This window comes from Syngnathus scovelli, chromosome 3, assembly GCF_024217435.2.
Source record: "Syngnathus scovelli strain Florida chromosome 3, RoL_Ssco_1.2, whole genome shotgun sequence".
Lineage (NCBI taxonomy): Eukaryota > Metazoa > Chordata > Actinopteri > Syngnathiformes > Syngnathidae > Syngnathus > Syngnathus scovelli.
The window spans coordinates 9,108,729-9,136,441 of record NC_090849.1 but is presented as its reverse complement, the minus strand read 5'-3'; the positions used below and the strand labels follow the sequence as shown (position 1 = coordinate 9,136,441).

Sequence of the window (27,713 nt, the reverse complement as noted above, 5' to 3'; positions counted from 1 at the left end):
ATTACGTTTGAAATTTAAATACGTATTGTGACGACCCTAACCACTTGATAGATCGTTTTTGTAAACGGAGTAAAAATAAGGCAGTGAATCTATCTTTTCTTTCTTTTTCCCTTGTCGCATATATGATAAAAAACAAAGACTCAAGGCTACAATGCTGAAAAAAAGTATTTGCCTACTTCTCATGTTCTCATTTAAAAAGAAGCATCACTTGTGTCATGTACAGCATACAGTGTTCACATCTAACATTTTTTTACATTTTTCGTATTCTCATTATAATTAAGAGTAGAGTTTATTTGCAACTTGTGTCTAGTCTAACTGTGTGGGTGGTCAAAATCATGTTTTGTGTGTATAATTAACAGTTACAAAATTAAGCTCACAATATGACAATGTCGACTTTGTAGAATTACAACTAACCAATTTTTCTGTCTGCTGTTCTTTCATTTCAATCTGCTGCTGTGCACTCTTAAGTCGATCACAACTTTCTTGGACCTGCTGCTCCAGGGTGGCTATCTGGAAAAAAAAACAGCACAATAATATTATAGAATGCAACATTTTAACAACACAGAGTTAGCAGTTCAATAAGAGGTATATTTCTAGGGGAGTCGGCTGTGTTGGAAGTTTTATTGTCTTCATTTTTTTTAAGGAAAGCTGATAACTCTCATGACTCATCTTCAGCACTTTAAATCCCACATTTCACCATGATTTTAAAACTCAAGTGTACAAGACTTTTTTTCACAACATATGGAAATCATAATTACAAAAGTAAGCTGTATGTTGACAACACATAGTTCAATAAAGTTAAAAATTCTTAAGTGTGTTGGGTATTTTTTTCTGGATGTCCTTGCTCACTTGTGTGTCTGTTCTGTCTCGATAGGACCTTGAGGATTCATCTTTATGTCGGAGAAGTGTCTGCAGCTCTGTAATGCTGCATGTCATTTTGGATATCTGAGATCAGACAGACAAAAAACATTTTGTGAGCTAGAGGACAGTTTGCGGTAAAACAATACATTGTGGTCTATAATCAACAATTGAACATCGATGGTAACTACTTTGTCCAGTGCGCTGTGGTTAATTTTGAATGCCCTACATTTATGCTCCCTGGACATTTTAGAACTCTTTTATTATTATAACAACTTATTTATAACAAGGTACAAGTGTACATACTGTAAATATGTTTTTAGAACTCTTTTATTATTATAACTTTTTTATAACAAGGTACAACACTGTAAATATGTTTTTAGAACTCTTATTATAAACAACTTTTTTTAATAAAAAGGTACAAGTGTATGTACTGCAATTGTGTGGGCACTCTGCCTTCTGCTGGCATGTGGGTAACGTTCATGCCATAATTTCTCAATTTAGAAGTTTTATTTTGAATTTTTGATGTTTTTTTTAATTTGGAAAAAAAAAAAAGCGATGTACTGAAGCCGCGATGAATGAACCGCGACGTAACGAGGGATTACTGTATAGGGAATAGAGTGCAAATTCGGACACAACACATGTCTTGCAGCAGGAACACATGGAAAACCCGCAGGTGGGACTGTGGCCCTTGAGGTCTGGAGCAATATCTATATTAAGCGGAATGGTAAATTACATTTTCTATTATTTTCTTTCTTTCCTTCTATGCCAGTCTTTCCAAATGTGTTTTTACATGGGACTTGTCTATGGTAAGAAAAAGATTGGGAAACGCTCCTGTATGTGGAATGATGTTATTGATTAATCAACTTTGACTTCACTTTTATTACACTAAAGGTGACTACAAAAAAAAGTCAGGACAACCGTGAGGGTTGGGAAGTAGATCCGAAATATAATAAAACTTGCCAAACTAATGACAGGAGTTGTGGCTATCTAAGATGGGACAAACTGAAAGTACAGTAATCCCTCGTTTATCGCGGATAATTGATTCCAAGACCACCCACGATATGTGAAAATCTCCGAAGTAGTGTCACCCTCTCATTTTTGACATACATAAATTTTTTGTGTATCAAGAAATGTATATTAAACCATATAAGTGCATATGTTATCATTAGAACGTTACAATATTGTTTCAAACATGTAAATACTATCTTAATAGTATTACAGTGGTGCAAAATAGCAATTTGGTGCCCTAGACCAGGGGTCAGGAACTTATGGCTTGCGAGCCAGGTATGGCTCTTTTGGTGACTGCGTATGGCTTGCGGACAAATCTGACATTTGTTTACACAATTGAAGTCATAAATAATTTTGTTATATTATCAAAGTAAAAAATACACCCACTGAAATAAAAATGTTAAATTAGCTTTCAAAATATAAAATATGATCACGTTTGCAATCCATCCCATCTGTTTTCTACCGCTGAAATCCACGGTTGCCAACCAACTGGAGCTCAACATCTCCAAGACCAAGGAGCTGGTCATAGACTTTGGGAGGAACAGGCCTAAGCCTAGGCCCGTACTGTTGGAGGGGGCTGAGGTGGAGGCTGTGGACTCCTACAAGTACCTTGGGGTGTGGCTGGATAAAAAACTGGACTGGTCAACTCACACCAACCACCTTCACAGGAAGACACAGAGCAGGATGTACTTCCTGAGGAGACTACGTTCTTTTAACATCTGCAACAAACTCTTGGAGATGTTCTACCAGTCTGTGGTTGCCAGTGTCCTGTTTTACACCGTGGTGTGCTGGGGCAGCAGCACATCCAAGAAGGACACCTCCAGACTGGACAAACAGGTCAGGCGAGCCGGCTCTCTGATCGGCAAGAAGCTGGACTCATTGGAGACGGTGGCAGAGGCAAGGACACTGAAAAAACTGTTGGACATCATAGACAATGTCAGTCACCCTCTGCACACTGTCATCACTAATCAGAGGAGCCGGATCAGTGGGAGACTGCTCCTCCCCAATTGTAGGACAAGCAGACTGAAGAACTCCTTTGTCCCCCAAGCCATCAAGCTATTCAACTCCTCACTGGGGGGGAGGAGGTGACATGGACATGAACAGGGACATGGAGATGCTTGTAATAACTGTACACATTCTTCACGTCAATATACAATGTGCAATATTATGGCAACTACTGTGTAGTGTTTTAACCTCCCTCAATTTTCTTGCCTAGTTTATCTTTTTGCCTCTTTTACATTTCATTGCTAACTCTTGCACTGTGTGTATTTCTGCATCTTCTGTATATCTTGATCTCTTGTGTTTTTCTTGTGTATTTTGTATTTTACTGCTACTGGACACAGAATTTCCCTGAAGGAGTAATCCCAAGGGATTAATAAAGTTGAGTCTAAGTCTAAGTCTAAGTCTATCAGCCAATCCCAGCTGTCCTTCGGTATACAGAAGGGTGCCGCCAGGTCGAACGAAAAAGCGTGATTTTGTTGGGACAATCCAGTGCCTACGGGGTCGTGAGAGGTAAAATTCCATCCGCTTTATTTAAAATTTCAGCTAGCTAGCTGGTGTGTGCTAGCCAAGCAAGAAAGATGGTGAAGAGAAAAAAAGATCACAATTACCGAACATTTCTGAGTGAGTGGACCGTAGAATTCACATTTGTAGAGAGAGGAGGCTCTGCTACGTGCCTCATATGCAATGACAAAATTGCATCAATGAAACGCTCCAATATCAAGCGATACAGGGCGCTTGCGTAGATCAAACACACATATGTTGAGCTCTGGTTTTGTGAAATAAAGAGCCAGTTACCAAACCCACGTCTTGCCTGGTACTTTGGTAACGCTACAATATAGATCTGTGTTATATAGTTATATACTAGATCTGTGGAATAATCGCAGCCGCAACTGACGGTGAGGCTGACGTCAGCGGCGCACGTAGGTCCGTAGCCAACAGCTGTTTTTTTTTTTTTTTTTGTTGTTTTTTTTAAATTGACACAGAAGATGATAATTCCTATGGATTTAATGATTTGGAGTGACACGGATGGTCCGTTAAAATTGTTGTTTATATTACATTTATTTGGTATATCTAGTCTGACGTCACGTAGTTCCGGTGTCAACAGCTGTTTTTTTTTTTTTTTTTTTGACACAGAGGATTAATATTCCGCTGGATTTAATGATTTGGAGTGACACGGATGGTTCGATAAAATCGTTTTTTATATTATTGTTATTTGATATATAGTTGATATATTGTTATATGGGCCTGTGGAATAATTTGAACTGCAACTGACGACGAGTCAGACGTCAGCGGCGCGCTGCACACGCGGCGTTGTTTACAGAAAGGACGATGAATTTGATCGATGGATTTAATGATTTGGAGTGACACAGATGGTTTGATAAACATGTTATTTATGTTATAGTTATTTGAATAACTGTTTCAGGCCCGCTCTCAGCTCCTCATTTGTGTTTATGTCACGTTAGCATACCGTATCGTTTAGCCTGTTGTTGCTGGTTCATGTCTGCTCTTGGTGTTGGATTTTGTAAAATAAATTTCCCCCAAAATGCGACTTAAACTCCAGTGTGACTTATATATTTCTTTTTCCTCTTTATTGTGCATTTTATGGCTGATGCGACTTGTACTCCGGAGCGACCTTTAGTCCGAAAAATACGGTACATACATTGTATTTAGCCTATTATTATTTTTTTTTATTTTTTAAATGGTATGGCTTTCACGGTAAATTGCTTTTTTTAAATGGGCATTTATGGCTCTGTCCGCCAAAAAGGTTCCCGACCCCTGCCCTAGACCCTCAAATCTTGATTGAGCTTCCTCAATTCCTCGTGAACTATTTTGAGTCAATTCCTTGTTAACTATTTTGAGAAGTCCTTATAACATATTCTGTATTTTTCTGTAACAATGTATTGAATATACTTGCAAGAATATGTATACAGTGGAGCCTCGGTTTTCGAACGTCCCTTAAATTTTGGAAAGTACATCAGGATTTTAAAAATATTTTCTAAATTTTAGCGACCGCTCTGTCACAATAATGCGACCAACGCAGTGCAGTTGCGCAGTCGGCGATTTGTTACGGTTGCGCGTTCGGCGGTGCGCTGCAGTTGCGCGATCGGACAAAAATGCGCAAATGAAAAAATGCTTAGAAAAGGCGGGTTTTTTGCTTGGAACGATTACATTATTTTCCATTATTTGTAATGAGAAAATATGATTCGGAATTCGAACGATTCACTTCTCGAACAGCCTTCTGGAATGGATTGTGGTCGAAAACCGAGGCTCCACTGTATTTGCATTGTATTAAAGAGACAGCAACAGTCGTGTGATCCAAGGATCATAGAATTTCATCAGCACCTGTGCCTCAAAGGAGCTGACTCTATCAGCATGAATGGTCCGAAATTCGAGTAGTTCTGTTCTGGTGTCTTCCAGTCTTTGCTCGAGACTGGACCTCTGCATAAGCAAAACGCGTAATCAATGAGCTTACCCTGTCAGATTGCAAGCCTTCATTAATACAGTGAGAGTAATTTAGTTTGCTTTTTTAATTCACCTCCTGAAGAAGCTCAAGTAGATGGTCATCCTGGCTCAGGTTTCCTTGCAATTGCCTCTCTAAGGTGTTCACTTTCTTCTGAAGATGCCCCAACATGCGCTCCTTGTCCTCCTCTGTCACAGCAGCCTAATCAATTCAAGAAATCATGTTCAAATATACACTATATGAATTCCTACATTCAACCTATTAAAATAAATGCTGTTGCATAAAGAGCTAGATAATGCATCGATTACTTCAGTAAAGACTTAAAGTTGTTCGACAAGTAAATTTGTTTGTTCTTTTACCTTTTGTTGTTTTGACTTCAAGGTATTATATTCGGTCTGAAGATCCTGGAGGGACCTCTCTGAAAACGACAGCATACTCTGTGACTGAAAAATAAAAATGTCGAGTTTTAGTGGGCTATTCATAATAAATAACAGTTAAAACATGAAAAGACTTGAGAAATTCAGACTGACCCTCTGCATGTCTGCTGAGACCTGTTGGATAGCCAACTGTAGCTTCTGGTTTTGTCCCTCCAAATCACCAATTTTCTTCTCTGTCTCTTCTCTGAGCAGTAGTAGTTCCTCTCTGAAATCAAGTTTTATTACAACATACTAAGGGTGTAACAAACAATGACGTTCAATCAAATTGGTTTTTAGTTTTAAACATGCGTATGAATCAACTCAAACTGAATAATTCCACTTCAAAATATATCGATATGTATTGCATCGTGGTTCATTGGACAGAATTGACACATTTCAAGTTCATTGTTACATGTCGGCGGCTCGGTGGCGCACTGGGTAGCACGTCCGCCTCACAGTTAGGAGGGTGCGGGTTCGATTCCACCTCCGGCCCTCCCTGTGCGGAGTTTGCATGTTCTCCCCGAGCCCGCGTGGGTTTTCTCCGGGCACTCCGGTTTCCTCCCACATCCCAAAAACATGCTTGGTAGGCCGATTGATCACTCCAAATTGTCCCTAGGTGTGAGTGCGAGTGCGAATGGTTGTTTGTCTCTGTGTGCCCTGCGATTGGCTGGCAACCGGTTCAGGGTGTCCCCCGCCTACTGCCCGATGACGGCTGGGATAGGCTCCAGCACGCCCGCGACCCCCGTGGGGACTAAGCGGTTCAGAAAATGGATGGATGGATGGATGTTACATGTTGAGCAAATTGAAAGAATGAAAAAAAAAAAAAAAAAACTCATTTAGAATCAAATCAAATTGTTCCATTTTGACGGCTATATCATTTCATATTGTAAATGGTATTTTATTGGATACCCCTGCAACATGTATATCCAAACCAATGTGGATGATTCAAATAATCTTTTCAGAACCCATACATTGTTTAGTGTTCATATCAAATTCGAATTATTGATTTTTCTGTTATCACCCTGCTGTATATTTTTTCGTGCATAAACACTAAAGTGTAATCGTTAGGGTTTTTCAGATTATCCTTATCGTATGATTATGTTGGAATGCAACCGGTAATAAATAACCTACCTTGTCCCATCCTCCACAAGGTCGTAAAACATCCCCTGATATGTTTTGACTAGCGCACAAGGCCTTCCTGTTCAACCTACTATTACCCCCACTCTGTTTCTCTTAATAAATATGCCTTTGCAGTTGGGAGAGGCTCAAGATTTCATTCCTGTAGCGAGTGATCTCTCCACCTGCAGGTGTCTAAAAGAACTTGCTTGTCACCGTGTGGTTCTTGCAAAATAAGTTGGAGTGAGCAAATCTCTAACATTTTGGTGCCGAAACCCGGGATCCTCATACCCACCATCTGACCGGCGAAGGAGGACGTGCTGCATTGTCGACAAGCCAGCGTCCATTAGGAGGACCTGGAAAAGAAAGTCCTGGGAAGAGAATTCTTCGCTGGGCCAGCATCTTAGGTCTGCCTTCGTCTGACAGAGGTGGATTGACGGGATCCGGCGGTGCAACGAACCAGGGGACAAGTAAGTTAAAGCGCTAAAGATACGGCTTTGGTTTGTCCGAGCTATGAGATACGGCTTTGGTTTGTCCGAGCTATGAGATACGGCTTTGGTTTGTCCGAGCTATGAGATACGGCTTTGGTTTATCCGAGCTATGAGATACGGCTTTGGTTTATCCGAGCCATGAGATACGGCTTTGGTTTGTCCGAGCTATGAGATACGGCTTTGGTTTGGTTTGTCCGAGCCATGAGGCCTAAAAAAAAAAAGCGCTGGAGTTAGTGTGATTGAGTGTGTGACTGGTAGGATAAATTGACTAAAAAGCAGTTCTAGCGTTGATCCACGGCAATAATACAGGCTAGTAATTTGTTGAAAGGTCAATTTAAACCTGCATTGAGGATCCTCAAAGAAATAAATAAGCAATAATAGTAATAATAATAATAATAATAATATTTTTGAGACAGAGATTGTAAAACCTAAAACTACTAGAATTAAGATGGGAAATAAAAACGGTAAATCTCTCCCTCTTGACGGAGATGAGAAGTACATGGCGAGTAGATTTCTTAATTGTATGCAATATATGCCGAAGTGGAAGAAAAAGTATGGAGTAGAAGGGAAGTTGAGAGTTGAAGTGTGGAAGATAGTAGTTGATGTTTTAGAAGAGAGTGTGGATAGAAAGAAAAATGGACTGAAAAAGACAAGAAAAGAGAGTGAATTGGATTGTGCTAAAATGTGGTTGAAAGCTTCACAAGAAAGAAGAGAACAAATCCAAAAGACAAAAGATAGAAAGTTGAAAAGTGATGAGGCCGCCATTCAATTGAGATTTGAAAAAGAATTCAGGGTGCATAGTGGCATCCCATTCAATGATACAGCTGAGAGTGCTTATCAACAACAGCTTAAAAATGCGCTCCTCACTAATTTCCACCCTGAAATAGGCAACTGGGTGAGGAAACATTTGGTGGAAGTGGATGTTGCAAGTGTGACAACAACTATGCAATGGGCCAGACATGCTGAAAAAGTGATCAAAAAAGGCAAAAGTTCTGATGTATTTCATCTAGATCAGGGGTCACCAAACTACGGCCCGCGGGCCGGATACGGCCCGTCAGCACATTTGGCCCGGCCCTCTGAACAATACCAGAGACGCTATCGGATTTGTTTTCCTATTTGGCCTCCAGAAAAAAAATCCTAGGCCCCGCCCTCTCAAAGAGAGAACGGAATAATGGCGAAAAGGTTAGGTAAGAGAAAAATTGATTCAGAATGCAGGGTATTTAACCTGCAGTGGACAAACGATTATTTTTTTGTTCAATGCAAAGAAAAGGCTGTTTGTCTCATCTGTCAAGAGACGGTGGCGGTATTCAAAGAATACAATCTTCGCCGACACTATGAATCCCGTCACAAAGACAAGTACGATAGCTTGCAAGGCCAAATACGAGCAGACAAACTCTCAAAGCTAAAAAGTGGACTACTATCTCAGCAGAATACATTTGTACGCCAAGCTCAGCTGAACCAGGCATCCGTTCGGGCCAGCTTTCGGGTTGCTCAACTGATAGCAAGCAGCGGTAAGTCTTTCACTGACGGAGAGTTTGTTAAGAAATGTATGGATGCTGTCGCGGAGGAGGTGTGTCCCGAGAAGAGAGATGTATTTAATGCCGTAAGTCTGTCGGCGAGTACAATCACCAGACGCGTTGAAGAAATCGGGAGTAATGTATATGCCCAGCTGCAGCAGAAGACAAAAGAATTTGACTTTTTTTCATTAGCACTGGATGAGAGCACGGACGCGCAGGACACAGCACAACTGCTCATTTTTATTCGTGGAGTTAGCGCAAACTTTCAGATATACGAGGAGCTGGCAGCCCTCCAAAGTCTCAAAGGGACTACAACGGGAGAGGATATTTTTGACAAAGTGTGCCAAACCATGGAGGAGTTGAACCTGGACTGGTCAAAGCTGGCTAGCATCACGACTGACGGGGCTCCTAGCATGGTGGGCGAAACTCGCGGTCTAATAGGACGCATGAACCGGGAGTTGGAAAAAAGGGGTCTCACCGCCCCGCTACGAGTCCACTGCCTGATTCACCAGCAAGCACTGTGCTGCAAAGTGTTGACGTGGGATTCTGTAATGAAGGTTGTGGTGTCGTGCATAAACTTCATCAGAGCAAAGGGACTTAAACACAGGCAGTTCCAAGAATTCCTGTCTGAACTGGAGTCTGCGCACGGAGATGTGCTGTACTACACAGAGGTCCGATGGCTGAGCCGGGGCAGAGTTTTGAGGCGTTTTTACGAGCTGCTACCCGAAATTAACGCATTTCTTCATTTAAAAGACAAAACGGTCCCAGAGCTGATCGACCCAGAATGGAAATGGCACCTCGCATTTTTAACAGACGTGACAGAAATACTTAACAGCCTTAACTTGCAGCTACAAGGCGAGGGGAAACTCATTTGCGACATGTATTCACACATAAAAGCATTTGAGGTGAAATTAGCGCTGCTTTTGGAACAAGTGAAAAAGCGCAACTTTGTCCATCTCCCTGCTACCCAAAAGCTGTCGACAGAGAACCCAGCGGTCCCGTTCCCAGCTGAAAAGTGCGTGGAAGCACTGGAAATGCTGAAGGCGGAGTTCGGTGTGCGATTTAGTGTACTACATGTTCATGCAAAAGAAATCCGTCTTTTTCAGAACCCCTTTGTTGCCGACATTGATGAAGCCCAGCCTTCATATCAGTTTGAGTTGGCTGAGTTACAGAACTGTGATGTTCTGAAAGACACATTCAAGCCCAACTGTCTCATTGACTTCTATGCCGCCCTCCCAAACGACACGTACCCTAACATCAAAAAACACGCAATGAAAATGTCCACAGTTTTTGGCAGCACGTATATCTGCGAGAAAACCTTTTCACGCATGAAACTGCTGAAAACTCCGATGAAATCAAGATTGACAGATGAACATTTGCATCAGTGCTTGAGACTGGCTGTAACTAGAATGGAACCTGATATTCAACTTCTCACCAGCCAGATGCAGGCCCACAGTTCACACTGATGAACATACATAGGTAAGCTCACTTTTCTGACTTGAATGAGTCATTTTGAGCATAAACAAATATAATCATAATAAAATCTACTGGGATAAAATCCATCTTTACAACCATACTGGTACTGAAATGTATTGTGCTGTGTAGGTGCTGTATCACTTAGTTCAGTTTCTCAACCTGCTTCCTTTGTGGTTTTCACAGGGAAGTTGATGAGAGAGAGCTGCAAACAGCGGTGTCTACAAGCCTACTGGAACCTACAAAAGGACTATAAGGAAGGAACACAAGAACTTTAAGAGACTGCTCATATGTGTCAGAGAGATTCTGTTCTGACAACTGAGCTGAACTTTTATCTGTTAAGATTGTGCATGGCACAACAGAAAGTTAATGTTCCATGGCTTTATTTTTCTATGAAGAACCCAGAGAGAGTTATTTAGTTATTATTTATTTCATAAATAGTGTTATTTATTTCCAGTTTTTTTCTGTGAAGAACTCAGAGAGGGTTATTTAGTTATTATTTATTTCATTAATAGTGTTATTATTTATTTCCTGACTTTTTTTCTGTAAAGAACCTGGAAAGGGTTATTTGGTTATGTGTGGCTTTCTGGAAAACAATAATTTTTTTAAGCACCCCTACGATCGTCACACTTTTTCTGTTGCAAACTGACACCGGCCCGCCATCAGAGAAAGGAAAAGTTATGTGGCCCTCACAGGAAAAAGTTTGGGGACCCCTGATCTAGATAATGATGAACTAGATGAAGATACAACAGTCTTCTTCCAAGGGTCCCAGCAAGGCGGAGGAAGAGGTAGAGGCCAACAAGGTCGCAGGCCGCCATATAATTCAAAACCCCCACGAGATTCTGACAACTGTTGGAACTGTGGGAGACGAGGACACTTCGCACGAGAGTGTCGTTTTGCAAAACAATATCAATCAAAGGGTGGAGGAAGGAGCAGAGGAAAAGCCATATTTTTAGCATGACAAGCTTCCTCCTCTTTGACCGCTTATGCTCATACAGAGAAAGAAAGAATAGATGCCCATATGACAGCAAAACATGTCATTGTCAGATTATTAGAATTTGTTTTAGATTATTAGAAGTCCTGTCCATCCAAGAAGTATGACAATGCTGTTTGTATGCCCAAATTACAAATGACTAGAGCTCAAATTGTGTTACACTGAAGTTAAAATATGCAAATCAAGTGGTAAAGGAATGCAACATGCTTCTAGAAGATAAATAAATAAAATTAGAATGTGCTGTCCTCGTGTGCATGGGAGGGGCCAGCTCATGATCGACCACAGGAAATGGCCAGCCTGTGACGAATCATTGGTGCTGGAAACTACCTTTTGCATGCGAGAGCTGTGCATGTGTGTGCGTATATGTTAAAATGATGAACATTGGCTAAAGTTTTAGTATAAAAATTTTTTTTTGCTAGACTGTGGTCTATCCAATTTGCACCGCAGAACAGAAATGATTTTGAAAGATAAAAATGAGAGGAAAAAGAGAGAAATCTGTTTGTAAGCAGAAACTAATCCACACTAGTGCATGTTAAGTGTCGAGCCCACATGAGAAATTCGAAGAAAAAAAAATGACAGAACATGCTTTCAGGAATTGGAAGAAGCCAAATTGTGAATTTAAGATTTTGCAATGCTACATTTAATAGGAATAATTGATTGGTTGTGTTATAAGATTATAGAAAATTCTAAATGCAAGCTAAATCTGAGAGATTGAGTTCTTCAAATTTAAAAACAAAGAAAAAATTCAGATTAATTTGCCAGTTGGTTGTTATAGTTAAGTTTTTTTGAATTGGTGGATTGTTCTACCAGGAAACCTGAGTTGAAAATGATATATGAATGTTGTGTGGTGAGCTTGGATGAATTGGGACCAATGTGATAGAAAGACTCCTTTTTGGAGACTGCGTGTGAGATGCAAATGAACATTGATGAATGATAGCCTGAATGAAAAGAAATTACAGGTTGAATGGTTGAAGTTGTTGGCGACTACTATGGAAAATTAGTAGAGCGACTTTGATGAAAGAATGATTTTGAGCAGGTTAAATGTTAGAAAGAAACACGTAGCTTTTGGATTGATAATTAACTAGAGAAAAAAACTGGAGAACCAGTAACACATGTAGAAGATGTGTGAACTGAGAAATTGAGAAGCGTTTTGGAAAGAAAGTCAAATTAAATGATGATGGAATCGTATGTAGTAAAGAACGCATTCTCCCAAAAAGTTTGTCAAGGTGTGAGGCATGGGCGTTGCCAAGCCTCAGAAGGGGCGGAGTGAGTAGGACAGATAGTGGAAGATAGTAATAATACAACACTTTATGACAATGAATTTTCGAATACATTTGGTGTTATATTGTGGTAAATTTTTTGTTCTTGTGTAGATAGGTTAGCAACACGAGAGATTTAGAGGTTCAAAAGAAAGACAGTTAAAAGAAAACATTTTTGATTTGGACAATTGCAGGCTAACAGGAACATGAGAACGATAAGAACTACGAGGTGGGATGCAATTTCATTGGGGAGATTGAGAATTCACAGCACCATACTCAAAGTCACATTTTTGAGCAAGCATGACAATAACATGTGAGAGGTCAAGATATACAGATCAGGGCTTGATGTGGAAAGCAGACCTCGATGATTTTCAATAATGATACTGAAGACAACATACTGTCCGATTAAATTGGAACTATAGATAAAATGTAGCTAAAAAATAAGATGAGTTGCAGGATTTACGATATAAAAACGAGACCGCTGTTATTAGGAGAATTTGAAGTTTGGTAAATAAATGTTACCAGCAAATTGATGGAAGCAGCTACATTTGGAGATAGTCTTACAAGTTTGACGTCCCAGCCTGTCATTCTCAGTGTCAGAGTCCCTGAAACCCAATCCGAGACTTCGCCTGCAGCCGTGAACAACCACAAAATGGTGCCTGGCTCTGAAGCACCTTTGACCTTTGGCGAAGGACAAGAAAAGACTGCTGTTGTGCTTGGAGGAGGACAAGTACACTCCGGAGGACAGACAACATCCTCGGGGACGAGAAAAGACAGTGAAAAGCGGAGGAACTCACAATGATGAAAATTGACTCATTTGAACAATGGACTCATTCAAGAGTGATGGATGGGGTCGCTCTGAAGCAACAGCCAAAGAACACCAACGTGAGAGGGTGAAGTGCGGCAAAAGGAAATGGACTTGGAGTGTCCGACAACCAAATCGCACTCCTTGGCGTTACCAAATTTGGTGGAGCTTGGTTCAAAGTGGAAGGGAGGTTCATTGTGCACTGAGTTTGACAGAACTGAGGAGATTTGATAAATAAATAAATAAAAATTTGAAAAATACGTAGGGCTACAGATTACAATCAGAGATTGAACGGATTTGGATAAAACAAATAGGCTAAAACGGTAGGAAACAAGAGCAAGATCTTATATTTTGGCTCATCAAGCTTAAGACGTAGAGGTCGAGTTATATAAATTTTAGAACAGGACATTTGGCAGTCAGGAGGAAGCTAGGTTGCTCAATGTACCTACTCAATACAATAGTAAGTTTTTTTTTGCACCACAGTGGAGGTTGGATGGTCAGAAAGTTAGGTACGTTCAATTTTTGACATTCACACAATCATGCATAGGAGCCACACGGCGACAGTTAACAAGACAATGACTGCAATAGGGGCCACCTACGACTGCACCGACATGAAAAAGTAGAAGCGAGAGAGCAGAGTATGGGATTATATGCTAAAACGTCTGCTATACAGTTACCGATAGGAGATTCTATCAAAAGAAGCTACATGAGAGATGGATTAGAATCTCTTTGTCTGTGTGTTCTGTTTGTGAGTAATCTCTGTAAAATTGTTGTCGTTCGTCTGAACTTTGTATGCCGTTTTGTGTATGTGTGCGTGCAGATGTGTGTGTGTGTGTGTGTTCACACCCTGTGTGGGTGCGAGCGTGTGAGGAGAAAGAAGGCATGGATAAGACAATCTCTTTTACACCAGGAGGCAATAAATGGGAACGCCCCTGTCATAAATAGTTTTTGGTTAAAGGGAATCATTAGGAAGTGTTCAAACTCTTCCCGCAAACATTCCTATTTGCCAGTTAAATGGGCACTACAATTGACTACGAGAGTTGCAAGCAACAGATGAAGGGCAGTCCTTGGCAGATTATATGATCAGGACGCTCAAACTGTGTCAAAGACAAATTTACTGCCGCTTGATCTTTCCTCCTCACAGGTCGACAACCCCATCAATCCAGGAGACTGGGTCTACATCGAGGTCATCAAAAGAAGGAACTGGGCCAGCCACGACGGGAGGGACCATTCCAAGTCTTGCTGACTACACATGTTGCATCCAAGGTTGCAGGACCCACAAATGCATTAACGACGACTGCTCTCCAGGAGGAAACTGGATGGGAGCTTTGGACATCACCGCTGTGTGCCAGGATGAGAGAGCCGTTTAAGGTGTAAGGGCTCTACTACCAACATGGCTGCACCATCGGACGGGACCTACTTCATCCAGAAGTTCAGAGGCACTGCCTCACCTGCATCCTATGGGTGCACGTGCCTGTTCAGTACGGATCATGGTTTTGTGGTCACAAGAGTTGTCCGATGCTGCCTGCCAACTGGACACGAGTGTGTGCGCCAGTGTGTGTGACAGACCTCACCTACAGACTAGAACATCATCAGCTGACGAAAACACGAGCACATATACAACTTCTTAGACGTGACAGACGTGATAATGATAATGAGACGTGGATTGCGTAGATGCTGTTCTGTTGAGCATGTTTTACAGAAACCTGATGATTTGACCATCGAAAATGCTTCGCAAGTGATGGATACAATGATGTACTGTTTCTGTGTTTTTGTTTTTTATTGATAGCATTCTGGTCGTCTTAGGCAAAGGGACCGTGTAAGAATTTTCCTGCTAATAACATCTGGCCGGCAGGTTTTTCGCTTACACAATAAGTTTGATCTTGGGGTATTGAGGTAATGCCTCATCTTCACTGGAAAGTGTTGCTATCATTGTTTGTTGTTTTTTATTTTTACTATTCATCTTTCTTCATTATACATGTATATATTTTTTACTTGTCTTTGTTGTTTGGGGTGGCATAATCATATGATAAAACAGGAGGGAGATGTTAGGGTTTTTCAGATTATCCTTATCGTATGATTATGTTGGAATGCAACCGGTAATAAATAACCTACCTTGTCCCATCCTCCACAAGGTCGTAAAACATCCCCTGATATGTTTTGACTAGAGCACAAGGCCTTCCTGTTCAACCTACTATTACCCCCACTCTGTTTCTCTTAATAAATATGCCTTTGCAGTTGGGAGAGGCTCCAGATTTCATTCCTGTAGCGAGTGATCTCTCCACCTGCAGGTGTCTAAAAGAACTTGCTTGTCTACCGTGTGGTTCTTGCAAAATAAGTTGGAGTGAGCAAATCTCTAACAGTAATGCAGTGACTTTACAAACAATTAATGAATTTGGGAATTTTTGCTAAGACTTGCAAACAGTGCATTTGACTATAGGTGTTCAGACTTTTGATTAATGGCTTTACATTTATAAAATCTTGTTTTTGAATTATGATTTAGATTTTGGACTAAATGATTTAGTTATGGTCCAACTCTATATTTGAAAAGAGACTTTGCTCAAATCCAGACTTACAGAAACTGAGTGGGCATTGATCCTAAACTGGATGAGTGAAAAGCAATTGTGTGAACGACAACTCTACTCCTCCCCTATGCTGAGCTCCTGACCAAAAACAAACAAGTGAAGAATAAAATCAAAATGTGCCTTTTTACCGTTCTATTTTCAGCTCAGCTGTGCATCTGGAGCTCTCCTCAAGTTGATTTTGTAAAGCTTGAAGTTTCCCCTGAGTTTCGGAAAGCCTCTGCTTCGTAGAATGAAGTTCAGCCACCTGCTGCTGTAGGTCCCGTTCACGCTGACTGAGCTGTTCTTCCTTTCTCAGCAACTGGTAGACAACAGGCGATGACAAACAAGCAAGCTTAGATGTAAACCGCCAATTATAGTCTGTGTTTGCAGTTCCGAAACAAGGCAAAAAGGCTTTTTGTCATTTATTTGTTAAAGTGATCATCATGATCGGACTACTGTACACTGAGCTGCCATCCTATAGAAATTCATTTTGTAAACATTTTTTCAGGATTTTCATATCTTTCAAATTCTGTCAGGGACCTTACTGGTACTCTAGGAAAATAACTAAAATTTGCCTTAAATAGTAATTGGAAAAGATTTTTACATGGACTGGATTGTTACATCAGACATGCAGCGGTGATACAAGAATTGGGGCTTTAAGAAAGATGCCATTGCTGGACTCCCTGTTCAACACGGAATATAGGCTCAATGTATTAATACCGATATCGTCGGCCGGATGATTTTGATGAATTCTAAGCAGATTCCGAGCTGCGCTGACGTGTATAGTGGATGTCATTGTACTTCATTCATATGTATTTCACTCACGCACGCACGCACGCACGCACGCACGCACGCACGCACGCACGCACGCACGCACGCACGCACGCACGCACGCACGCACGCACGCACGCACGCACGCGCGCGCACGCACACACACACACACACACACACACACACACACACACACACACACACACACACACACCATGTGTTTGACTTTAGCAATTTCTTGTTGCTGATATCCCTCCAGTTCATCCATATCATCCCTCTTCTGGAAGAGTGTCAAGCTTTGCTCCATCATCTCATCAAGTCTTGCTGATAAGGCAGTCTTCTCCTAAACAAACACATGCAGGTTGAGCCTTCTAATCTTGGAAATGATGATGTGAAGTAAAATAATGAATTACAGTGTTACCTCGTCAATTCACGCTTCACCTTTTGCGAACGCGCTACTTCACAGGTTTATAAGTGATGGTGTATATACGTTGATTGCGCGGGGCATGCTTCTGAGGAATGTGCGTCATTGCGGACAAGCCTACGAACGACGTAGGGCAACCATGTGCAACATGGACTGTTTATTTAGGGAATGCGAGAAGAGGAAAAGGGCGGCTGGAACGGTTGCAGAGCAGGTGCACAAGGCGACTGACGAGCTGGTCAGCGAGCTCGCGTTGTGCGTCGCGGTGGCATCTTGTTACACAGCGGATCAGGCACACAGGAATCAGGTGGTAGGCGTGCATGTGTCAAGGCAGACAACCAGCCAGACGCATCCACTCCACAGCGGAACAGGCAAACTGGAATCAGGTGGCAGGCGTGCGTGTGTCAAAGCAGACGAAACGGCGATGACTGACCGGCGACGAACAGTGTCTATATACACGCCTTAATCAGTGGGTTAATCAGGTGGTGGCAATCAGCGCCGATTAGAACACGTAGTTCTGTATTGATGACGCACGCCCCCGAGGTCTAGCGCGGAGGGCGCGTTCGCTGGCCAGCAGGGCGAAACCGGAGACATGACACAGCCGTCCACCAAGGAAAAATGCACCACCGTGCGGAAAGAGTTGGGACAATGGCAATGAGCGCTTATAGCGCGGGGGCGTGCCTCTGAATAATGTGTTTCACTGAGGACAAGCGTGTGGAGAAGGAGTTGGGACACGTGACAATATCACGTGTTTGTTCTTTTATTTACTGTAAAGGTACAATACATCCACAGAACAGTGTGGGAATGGTTATTAAGGGAATGGGGAAGGTTTATGACGCGTATTGGGGAGGGTTAAAAAGCTTTAATATTATGTACTTGGCAACAATGAAGCAGGAGATTCATGCACAACCGTGACTCACTTTGATTTCGCTATACGTAATTCGGAGGTTGGACACTTTGCGTTGCTTGGCAAGGTAAACCACTCTTCTAATTGACTTAAAATACAACCATGCTCTAGCGGCCAACAAGAAACACTATGTGTTGGAAAGTTCAATACATTGGTATTTAAATTTCTAAATTATGCATATACTGTTTCTATTTTCAGATTTTCTTTTTTCACGGGTGGTTCTGGAACGCATCTCCCACAAAAAACGAGGGCTCACTGTATTCAAAAACAAGAGAGATGATGATCACAACACAACGCTTACCTTTTCCACTACAGCCAACTTCTCCATCCATTCCTGTCGGTAAAGTATAGACAACAACGATGTCAGACCACAATAATGTGACTAATTAGAGTTCCATGAAAATTTATTCACACCCTTCCAGATTTCAGACTTTTTTTTTTTTCCAAATCCCATTTTAGGTGTCTCGGATCATCAAGACAATTTGAATACATAACAAAGCAATTAAATGTCCCCTTCTTAAACCGGAGTTTTTGGAAAGCTAAGTAAGCTAAGTAAGAAGAGACAGACAGACAGACAGACAGACAGACAGACAGACAGACAGACAGACAGACAGACAGACAGAAAGAAAGGTCAACTACATTTCCACCGTAGTGTACATGTAGTTCAGATGTAGTTTACCTGGTCCTTTTTGTCCAGGGCTAGAGTCATTCCTTCTGCCATTTTAGCTCTGCTCGCCTGGTGTAACTCATTCTGCTCTTGAAGTTTCTTTATGGAAGCTACGCAGAAAAGGTGAGATAAAGTAAAACAAAGAGCACATGTAAAAAGAATGAACGACAGAAATATAACTTGAGTGCAAGCAGGAAGCAAATCTAAAACAGCAACAGCCAAACAGCAGGAACAGTTACCGTATTTGAAAAGTGAAAGTATTAGTGTTAGAGATTTGCTCACTCCAACTTATTTTGCAAGAACGAAACAGGAGACAAGGAAGTTCTTTTAGACACCTGCAGGTGGAGAGTCCATTCGTCGCTGTCTGAACAGCGATTATCGAATGAAGTCTAAAAGTCTCCTCCCTGCAAGGGCATATTTATTAGGAGGAACAGAGTGGGGGTGGGAGTTGACAGGTTTGGTGAACCCCCGGCCTCTGATAAGATCAGAGCAGGGGGTGTTTTACACTATTGTGGGAAACAGACTCTGCATTGTGAGGGCCAGACGTGATTGATTTAATTATCACATTGTGAGGGCCAGACGTGGTTGATTCAATTATCACATTGTGAGGGCCAGACGTGATTGATTTAATTATTACAGTCTACATTCCAACATAATCATAGGATCAAACTAACCTGAAAACCCTAACAATTAGCATTACGAAATCCAAAGCAAAGGCTGACAAATGCGTACCTTGTCCACACTTAATGCTGGCCTGTGATATTGCTGACAGCAGTGTGGCAATGTCTTGTACAACCATGACATGCAATGATTTGGAGACTTGAGAGTCACCCGAACAACCGGTACTTTATGTGATTGACAAGAGTTAAGTCAGTATAATGTGGTGGGGGAGAGCAGCATGAGAAAAGCTATGGTGCCACTAAAATCCATCCATCCATTTTCTGAACCGCTTAGTCCCCACGGGGGTCGCGGGCGTGCTGGAGCCTATCCCAGCCGTCATCGGGCAGTAGGCGGGGGACACCCTGAACCGGTTGCCAGCCAATCGCAGGGCACACAGAGACAAACAACCATTCGCACTCGCACTCACACCCAGGGACAATTTGGAGTGATCAATCGGCCTACCAAGCATGTTTTTGGGATGTGGGAGGAAACCGGAGTGCCCGGAGAAAACCCACGCGGGCTCGGGGAGAACATGCAAACTCCGCACAGGGAGGGCCGGAGGTGGAATCGAACCCGCACCCTCCTAACTGTGAGGCGGACGTGCTACCCAGTGTTCCACCGAGCCGTTCTTGCCACTAAAATGTTTGGGGCAATTGTTTTGATTTTGTGAGAAGACAATGCAGATAATAGACTGATCCTGATCATGCAGAAATTGCTTTAATTGACTTCCTTTCACACACTAGTGATTATAGACCAAATTATTACAGCAATGTGAATTGTCTGAAGCAACCCTAACCCCGACCTTATTTGATATTAGCAAATGAAATACACTAGGATATCTGATATCATGCATCCTACACACACAAACAGAATAAGATATCCCATTAGCCCTCGTCCCCTCCGCGAGTCGTCACCTTATCGTGGTGGAGGGGTTTGCGTGCCCCTATGATCCTAGGAGCCATGTTGTCGGGGGCTTCATGCCCCTGGTAGGGTCACCCATGGCAAACGGGTCCTAGGTGAGGGGTCAGACAAAGCACGGCTCACCCAAGCCCCTTATGATGAGTGATATAAATGGACTTAGTTTTCCCTCGCCCGGACGCGGGTCACCGGGGCCTCCCTCTGGAGCCAGGCCTGGAGGCGGGGCTCGAAGGCGAGCGTCTGGTGGCCGAGCCTTCGCCCATGGGGCCCGGCCGGGCATAGCCCGAAATGGAAACGTGGGTCCCCCTTCCCATGGGCTCACCACCTGTGGGAGGGGCCGAAGGGGTCGGGTGCAATGTGAGCTGGGCGGCAGCCAAAGGCGGGGACCTTGGCGGTCTGATCCCCGGCTGCAGAAGCTGGCTCTTGGGACATGGAATGTCACCTCTCTGGCTGGAAAGGAGCCCGAGCTGGTGTGCGAGGCAGAAAGATTCCGACTAGATATAGTCGGACTAGCCTCCACACACAGTTTGGGTTCCGGTACAAGCCCTCTCGAGAGGGGCTGGACTCTCTTCCACTCTGGAGTTGCCCACGGTGAGAGGCGTCGAGCAGGTGTGGGTATACTTATTGCCCCCCGGCTGGGCGCCTGCACATTGGGGTTCACCCCGGTGAACGAGAGGGTAGCCTCCCTCCGCCTTCGGGTGGGGGGACGGGTCCTGACTGTTGTTTGTGTCTATGCACCAAACAGCAGCTCAGAGTACCCACCCTTCTTGGGGTCCCTGGAGGAAGTGCTGGAGAGCGCTCCTTCTGGGGACTCTATCGTTCTACTGGGTGACTTCAATGCTCACGTGGGCAATGACAGTGAGACCTGGAAGGGCGTGATTGGGAGGAACGGACCCCCCTGATCTGAACCCGAGCGGTGTTCTATTTTTGGACTTCTGTGCTCGACACGGATTTTCAATAATGAACACCATGTTCAAACATAAGGGTGTCCATGTGTGCACTTGGCACCAGGACACCCTAGGCCGCAGTTCGATGATCGACTTTGTAGTCGTGTCATCGGATTTGCGGCCGCATGTTTTGGACACTCGGGTGAAGAGAGGGGCGGAGCTGTCAACTGATCACCACCTGGTGGTGGGTTGGCTCCGATGGTGGGGGAAGATGCCGGTCCGACCTGGCAGACCCAAACGCTCTGTGAGGGTCTGCTGGGAACGTCTGGCAGAATCACCTGTCAGGAAGAGCTTCAACTCCCACCTCAGGCAGAGCTTTTCCCACGTCCTGGGGGAGGCGGGGGACATTGAGTCTGAGTGGACCATGTTCCGCGCCTCCATTGTTGAGGCGGCCGACCGGAGCTGTGGCCGTAAGGTCGTTGGTGCCTGTCGTGGCGGCAATCCCCGAACCCGCTGGTGGACACCGGCGGTAAGGGATGCCGTCAAGCTGAAGAAGGAGTCCTATCGGGCCGTTTTGGCCTGCGGGACTCCGGAGGCAGCTGACAGGTACCGGATGGCCAAGCGGAACGCGGCTTCGGCGGTTGCTGAGGCAAAAACCCGGGCGTGGGAGGAGTTCGGTGAGGCCATGGAGAATGACTTTCGGACGGCTTCGAGGAAATTCTGGTCCACCATCCGGCGTCTCAGGAGGGGGAAGCAGTGCAACGTCAACACTGTTTACAGTGGGGATGGCGTGCTGCTGACCTCGACTCGGGACGTCGTGAGTCGGTGGGGAGAATACTTCGAAGACCTCCTCAATTCCACCTACACGCCTTCCATTGAGGAAGCAGGGCCTGGAGACTCTGAGGCGGATTCTCCAATCTCTGGGGTCGAAGTCACTGAGGTAGTCAAAAAACTCCTCGGTGGCAAGGCCCCGGGGGTGGATGAGATCCGCCCGGAGTTCTTAAAGGCTCTGGATGTTGTGGGGCTGTTATGGCTGACACGCCTCTACAACGTTGCGTGGACATCGGGGACAGTGCCTCTGGATTGGCAGACTGGGGTGGTGGTTCCCCTCTTTAAGAAGGGGGACCGGAGGGTGTGTTCCAATTACAGGGGAATCACACTCCTCAGCCTCCCTGGTAAGGTCTATTCAGGGGTGCTGGAGAGGAGGGTCCGTCGGGAGGTCGAACCTCGGATTCAGGAGGAGCAGTGTGGCTTTCGTCCTGGCCGTGGAACAGTGGACCAGCTCTACACCCTCGGCAGGATCCTCGAGGGTGCATGGGAGTTCGCCCAACCAGTCCACATGTGTTTTGTGGACTTGGAGAAGGCGTTCGACCGTGTCCCTCGGGAGGTTCTGTGGAGGGTGCTTCGGGAGTACGGGGTGCCGAGCCAACTGATAAGGGCGGTTCGGTCCCTGTATCACCGATTCCAGAGTCTGGTCCGCATTTCCGGCAGTAAGTCGGATTCGTTCCCAGTGAGGGTTGGACTCCGCCAAGGCTGCCCTTTGTCACCGATTCTGTTCATAATTTTTATGGACAGAATTTCTAGGCGCAGCCGAGGCGTTAAGGGGGTCCGGTTTGGGGACCTCAGCATCGCGTCTCTGCTTTTTGCAGATGACGTGGTGCTGTTGGCTTCTTCAGGCCGTGATCTCCAGCGCTCGCTGGAACGGTTCGCAGCCGAGTGTGAAGCGGTCGGGATGAGGGTCAGCACCTCCAAATCCGAGTCCATGGTCCTCGATCGGAAAAGGGTGGAATGCCCTCTCCGGATCGGGGATGAGATCCTGCCCCAAGTGGAGGAGTTCAAGTATCTTGGAGTCTTGTTCACGAGTGAGGGGAGGATGGAGCGTGAGATCGACAGGCGGATCGGTGCAGCGTCGGCAGTAATGCGGACCCTGTACCGGTCCGTTGTGGTGAAGAGAGAGCTGAGCCAAAAGGCAAAGCTCTCAATTTACCGGTCGATTTACGCTCCTACCCTCACCTATGGTCACGAGCTATGGGTCGTGACCGAAAGAACGAGATCTCGGATACAAGCGGCCGAAATGAGTTTTCTCCGCAGGATGTCCGGGCTCTCCCTTAGAGATAGGGTGAGAAGCTCGGTCATCCGGGAGAGACTCGGAGTAGAGTCGCTACTCCTCCACGTTGAGAGGAGCCAGATGAGGTGGCTCGGGCATCTTATCAGGATGCCTCCTGGACGCCTCCCTGGGGAGGTGTTCCGGGCATGTCCCACCGGTAGGAGACCCCGGGGACGACCCAGGACGCGCTGGAGAGACTATGTCTCTCAGCTGGCCTGGGAACGCCTTGGGATCCCCCGGGATGAGCTGGATGAAGTGGCTGGGGAGAGGGAAGTCTGGGAGTCCCTCCTAAAGCTGCTGCCCCCGCGACCCGACCCCGGATAAGCGGAAGAAGATGGATGGATGGATGGATTAGCCCTCGTAAAAATATATTTTTGTTTGCAAATAACTTGCATTTAATATGAAAAAATGACTTTTTTATTTCAGAATCCATGGAATCTTTCAAAAAAATTCAGACTGACTCAGATTCTTTTGGCATCGAACCTCAGCAGCAATAGCCTGTGAGATTTTGCTGATGTATCTCAACAATCAAAATACGTTGCTATTGCAATCCGGGTGTCATGGCAGTGTCAATAATGTAGAATTAATGTGGATTTGGTCTGTTTAAGGCTGGGGTCTTAAGCTATTGATCAGCGGAAGAGCAGTCCATTTCAGTTTGGTGTTTGCAATAAGTTGCTTACTCTAATCTTTTTTGGGTCTCACTACCATTTCCTTCTTTTCACATTTTGAAGCTGTAAAGTACACACAGAACAATATGATCCAACAATACAAAATGCCAATTCTTGCAAAAATGTATCTTAAAAATTTGATCGAGTAAATTTTTAAATGAATCAGTTGCAGCCAATTAATTTTTTTTTGTTGTTGTTTCTTTACATTTATTGAATTGATGCGTTGTTTTTTTTCTAATAGATTGAATATCAGACTTTCAACTGACACTACGTGGCATGGGAAAAAATGCTATGTTTGGAGCATTTAGCTCCGACTACATCTAAACGTATTTGTGAGTACGGTTGAACGTATTTGCCAATCAAAATGTTTTTACACCGCATTGATAGGTCAAGGCTATAGACTAAGAGCTATTTTTAATGTACAAATACATGCATATCTCTCTCTCTCTCTCTCTCTCTCTCTCTCTCTCTCTCTCTCTCTCTTTTTATATATATATATATATATATATATATATATATATATATATATATATATATGTGTATATGTAAATGTAAATGTATATATGTATTTATGTATGCAAGTGCAATATATCTCACCATTGCTTACGAGAGAATCAAACTGTTGACAAGGTCACTATTTTTGCTCTGGTCCATATCTTGATGGATCTCATTTATTCATCATTACTTTTACAAATTGATTCCAGCTCAGTGGCCTAGGATCAGCTCAGTGGCCTAGGACCAGCTCAGTGGCCTAGTAGTAGAGTGTCCGCCCTGAGACTGGAAGGTTGTGGGTTCAAACCCCGGCCGGGTCATACCAAAGACTATAAAAATGGGACCCATTGCCTCCCTGCTTGGCACTCAGCATTAAGGGTTGGAATTGGGCTTAGGGAGTCAACCCCTACAGAAAATCAATTTCCCCTTGGGTTGGTGTCAGGAAGGGCATCCGACTGTAAAAACCTTGGCTCCAAAAATATTCTCAGTATGGCATTTCACCCACTGGCCATGGACCACCTCCAGTGGACGAAAGCCATATTGAGAATCCAGTCCTACCCAGCGGAGTCTGGAAAGTGGACTTTAAAAAGGAAAAAAAAAAAAAAAAATTCAACTGCTCTTTTCCCACCATTTCATCATTTTCATTTGCACACATACTTGTGTATGTCCACTTGTTTTTGGAAAATCACACTCATGAATAGCATTCCAATTTACTTGTCCATTACAACAATAATAAAGGCTATAGTAGTGTTTCTATTTTAATACTGAGCCTCAGTCGAGCAAATGGATTTTAAACCACACCTTACATTACTATGAGATGCCTCACTCAGAAAAATACATTTGAGTTGTCGAAGGCACAAATGGACTGACGTGTTAGCAGGCTGTCTACATTTTTAACAAGATGAGAAGAGCCAACAAAGCACTTGAATTAGAAGCAAACTTGCTAACTTGTCTCTAAAGGAAGCGGCAAAAGAGAACAAAGCATTGCAGACTGTATACAACACACTGGCTCATGATCACACATTAATGCAGCACTCAGAGGGCTGCTCACCTTTAAATCTTAACACAATGTGGCACACAAAAAAGCAATGATTAAATCAAAGCATGCAAAGCACCGCTTGCCCATAGCCATTTGTTCCCTCAGAATATTAACTTAAAACAAATTGCCAGAATAAAAAGATCTGGGGTTTCCAGATTCTTCAACATGACAACAGAAAGCAACTACAAACTAGCATTTGATAGTAATACATCAAATGTAAGAACTAATTTTGAAGAAAAGGGATGAAGCCATGAATTGGTTAATACAGCTGATCAACAGATAAAGAAAAGCAGCTCACTGGTTGGGAGGGAGCGAAAGGAGAGGTACGTACAATCTTGATGGTTTTCTAATGCAATTTCAAGCTTCTCCTTGGTCTTCTGCATTATTCGCAGCTGCTCAGCGTAGTCTAGTGTCGTTGGGACACAGGGAGATGAAATGGAATATCAATGGCGCACACACACACACACACATGCATGCGCACACACACACACACACACACACACACACACACACACACACACACACACACACACACACACACACACACACACACACACACACACACACACACACACACACACACACACACACACACACACACACACACACACACACACACACACACACACACACCACACATGAGCAAACAGGAACAGCATGATGGAGAGGATAAAAGAGCAAAAGGAGAAAACAAAAGGGAAAATGTGATTGACAAATAAAGAAAAATAAACCTACCAATTATTTTCTTATATGAGAAAATCATTATTGAATCTTCTTCAATCTTCTTTTTGAGTCAGTAGGATTATTATAATGACAATGACGATTAATACAATAGAACAGTATTAAAATTGCGGCACCCATGTTTAGACTCGGTCATATCCTACCACGTCTGGGTTACTGTATATCACCAGCAGAGCATTTGAACCTTGGGGGTCTTGTCTACTGTATGTCTTTCAAACTGACTATGTTTATCAGAATGACTGAGACCTGACTAAATTCTTGAACAGGTTCAAATTGGTCTCCTCATGGGATTTGTTTTTATTCTGTTCGCCTTTTACTAGGGGTGTAACGGTTTTGAACCGAACCGGAAAACCACGGTTCAAAGTACTTTGGTTCAACTACATGTCATCCTGAACCGTGGTTTGGCCGGGCACGTCATAATTGCGAGGAGCACTTGAATACAGCATAACATCGCATGCACAAGTTGATGGATAAATCTGAACTATAACTAATAAATAAAACATTAACTATTGTTACTTCGGGCGGCTCGGTGGAGCACTGGGTAGCACTGGGTAGCACTGAGTAGCACGTCCGCCTCACAGTTAGGAGGGTGCGGGTTCGATTCCACCTCCGGCCCTCCCTGTGTGGCGTTTGCATGTTCTCCCCGTGTCGGCGTGGGTTTTCTTCGGGCACTCCGGTTTCCTCCCACATCCCAAAAACACGCTTGGTAGGCCGATTGAGCACTCCAAATTGTCCCTAGGTGTGAGTGCGAGTGGATGGTTGTTCGTCTCTGTGTGCACTGCGATTGGCTGGCAACCAGTTCAGGGTGTCCCCCGCCTACTGCCCGATAACAGCTGGGATAGGCTCCAGCACGACTGTGGGGACGAAGCGGTACAGAATATGGATGGATGGATATTGTTACTTCGTACTCGTTCATTCCCGGGAGGCAGAACACGCCCCTCTCACGACCTGCAGCTTGTATTTATTTTTCAGTTTGCATTTTATAAGTTTAATTTATTAAGTGTAACAAGTGTTTAGAAGAACGGAAACCATTTTGGGATAGTAGCTTGTAACTGAGAAACTTTCATGTACCGTAATTTCCAGACTATAAGCCGCGACTTTTTTCCAAAATTTTGGACCCTGCGGCTTATAGTCAGGTGCGGCTTATATAAGATTTTTTTCGTGATTTTTGTGATGACTTGATCACTTTTACTCTTAACACTATTATATACAGTAAAAGCTACAAAACAAACTGACAAATAACTCGTTTTCAAATCAGACGAGTAAAAACTAGTCAAATATTTTTAAAAAAAGATATTAAAAGTAAAGACAATTTGCAATTCTAGTAATGACACACGAATTTGATGCACAATTTGTCTTCGCGGGCCACATAGAATGATGTGGCGGGCCGTATCTGGCCCCCGGGCCTTGAGTTTGACACCTGTGCTCTAAACCCTTTCTCTTACTCTGCCATGTCACTCAGAGATTA

General features: G+C 43.7%; 2 protein-coding genes across 6 annotated transcripts in view; one reads left to right on the top strand and one right to left on the bottom strand.

Annotated features, from left to right (window-relative positions):
- Positions 1-27,713, bottom strand: part of golga1 (golgin A1) — a 45,274-nt gene that overhangs the window by 10,439 nt on the left and 7,122 nt on the right. For 3 of the 5 annotated variants that reach the window (XM_049764228.2, XM_049764226.2, XM_049764224.2), the window contains exons 4-14: positions 25,836-25,910; positions 18,746-18,843; positions 18,368-18,400; positions 16,953-17,081; positions 16,117-16,286; positions 5,863-5,974; positions 5,692-5,775; positions 5,408-5,533; positions 5,215-5,310; positions 850-945; positions 415-510 (exon numbers count right to left, since the gene is read on the bottom strand). In XM_049764228.2, coding sequence (XP_049620185.1) covers positions 415-510; positions 850-945; positions 5,215-5,310; positions 5,408-5,533; positions 5,692-5,775; positions 5,863-5,974; positions 16,117-16,286; positions 16,953-17,081; positions 18,368-18,400; positions 18,746-18,843; positions 25,836-25,910 — 1,115 coding nt within the window. The remainder of the gene's footprint in view (positions 1-414; positions 511-849; positions 946-5,214; positions 5,311-5,407; positions 5,534-5,691; positions 5,776-5,862; positions 5,975-16,116; positions 16,287-16,952; positions 17,082-18,367; positions 18,401-18,745; positions 18,844-25,835; positions 25,911-27,713) is intronic. The other 2 variants (XM_049764227.2, XM_049764225.2) reach the window with 2 other exon arrangements.
- LOC125994757 (general transcription factor II-I repeat domain-containing protein 2-like) lies at positions 7,794-15,707 on the top strand. Its single transcript, XM_049764267.2, has 2 exons — positions 7,794-10,351; positions 10,532-15,707. The coding sequence occupies exon 1, from the start codon at positions 8,527-8,529 to the stop codon at positions 10,336-10,338; it is 1,812 nt and encodes a 603-aa protein (XP_049620224.1). The 5' UTR covers positions 7,794-8,526; the 3' UTR covers positions 10,339-10,351; positions 10,532-15,707.

What these genes read in the sequence shown, in the direction of transcription:
- LOC125994757 (XM_049764267.2), top strand. Translation starts at nt 8,527, where the DNA reads ATGGCGAAAAGGTTAGGTAAGAGAAAAATTGATTCAGAATGCAGGGTA.